At 43.4% G+C, this 1749-nt stretch overlaps 1 protein-coding gene across 1 annotated transcript; it reads left to right on the forward strand.

The window, feature by feature from the left end:
• Nucleotides 1-910: 910 nt before the first annotated feature.
• CCDC70 (coiled-coil domain containing 70) lies at nucleotides 911-1516 on the forward strand. Its single transcript, XM_032783967.1, is given in 1 exon segment — nucleotides 911-1516. A coding segment is annotated over 1 exon segment (606 nt).
• Nucleotides 1517-1749: the final 233 nt, after the last annotated feature.

The following is a 1749-nucleotide window of genomic DNA, read 5'->3' on the forward strand; positions in this document are numbered from 1 at the left end:
GGTAAGTCCCTTCAACACCTTAATCTCACATGAGGAGAGGGGAAATCAAGGAAGAAGGGGGTTTAAGGTATCACACACTTCCCATCTCCTTGATAATCACTATTGGCAAGAGAAGGCACCATTCCGTGCACTGCTCCTGCTATCCTGGAGCCTCTCCTAAGTTTCCAGCAAAGGGGAGAAGAAATCGTGCATAATCAAATAATGAAAAGATATTTTATTTGTAAAGCACCCTGCTCTGGATCCTGAGGCATTGTACAATAATTCATAATAAATATAACAGTACAAATAGGTAATTAGCTTTTCTCTCAATTCAGGAATTATGAGGCAGAGTTAGTCAATAGAAAACCAGATTGTTTTCTCTCTCCATTGGTTGGGTAATTAGTGATTCTGTGTGCCTCCATTTTGAGATGCCTACTTCCAGGGGGCTAATTTTTGGAGGGTGAGTGCTCAGCACTTTCAGAAACCCCAGGTCCCTGCCAAGATCTCAAGTTGGACACTCAAAAAACAGAGGCACACAAAATCATCTTTGAAAATTACTTTGGAAAATCTTGGTCCAGATGTTACACCTACAATGAGCTACAGGATCCATGCCCAAATACTGCATTAATTGATGCTATATAAGTGCCATCCAAAGAGAAGGCTTTTCACTTTGTAAACATCTGTATTCTGGTGAAGCCATATTTAAAACCCCTCAGTCCCCTCCCCAAATTTATACAATTACTGCATATGTTTGAGCAATTCCAATTACGATAGTCATTGCTGACATCTTGACACTTCTCTATCTGATGGCTATAGGATGTGACAGGCTGGACTGGGCTTGGACCATGCCTTGCCCTCACAAGGCTCCGTAAGTGATAAGAGCTTTCATCAAGGTTGGCAAGTGAATGAATAAAACTGCCATTGCCTCTAGATGTCCTACACCTCCCGCCAGAAACAGCTCATCAAGAAGCTGTGGGATGAGAAAGTTTTTCAGAAGAAAATCAAGGCTTTTCAGAAGAAGATCAAGGGCTTTCGGGAGAAGATGAATGCCTTTCGGGAGAAGATCAGGGCCTTCAGGATGGCGATCCAGGCTTTCTGGGAGGAGGAAATCCCCATCTGGGAGGAGGAAAATGCCTTTCGGGAGGCAGAAAAGACTTTCCGGGAAGAAGCAAAAGCCTTCTGGGAGGGGTACAGGGACTTCTGGAAGGGGTATAATGCTTTTTGGAAGAAGGACAAGGCTTTCTGGAAGGAGGATCAGTTCCTCTGGGAAAAGGACAAGGTTCTCCTGGACGAGGACAAGGTCCTGTGAGCAGAAGAAAAGGCTATCTGGGCAGATGAAAAAGCCCTTCTAGAAGAGGAAAGAGCTTTCTGGGAGGATGAGGAAGCCCTCCGAGAAGATGAAAAAGCCCTCCAAGAAGATGAAAAATCTATCTGGGAGGGGGCATTTGGCCCTCTGAGAGGAGACCAATTACTGCCAGCTGTAGTTATCAATGCTCCTGTGGATCATGGTCCAGATATTCTTAGAGGAAGAGGGTAGCCCGAGGGAATGAAAAGAAGGTGTAAATTATTCTGCTGGATTCAAAACCAATATCTGGAAAGTCACATGTGATGAAGCAACTGTGTAATTAATCAGTTACCCTTTTTGCTTTGATTACCCTTCTGAAATAGCCTCTTTGATCCCAGAAACCTGATAAAAGCCTAATGGAATTCCAGTAGAATTATTTTACAGTGTCATTTGCTTTAAGATGATTGCATTTAGGTTCTCATTAC

Source organism: Chelonoidis abingdonii, chromosome 1, assembly GCF_003597395.2.
Source record: "Chelonoidis abingdonii isolate Lonesome George chromosome 1, CheloAbing_2.0, whole genome shotgun sequence".
Lineage (NCBI taxonomy): Eukaryota > Metazoa > Chordata > Testudines > Testudinidae > Chelonoidis > Chelonoidis abingdonii.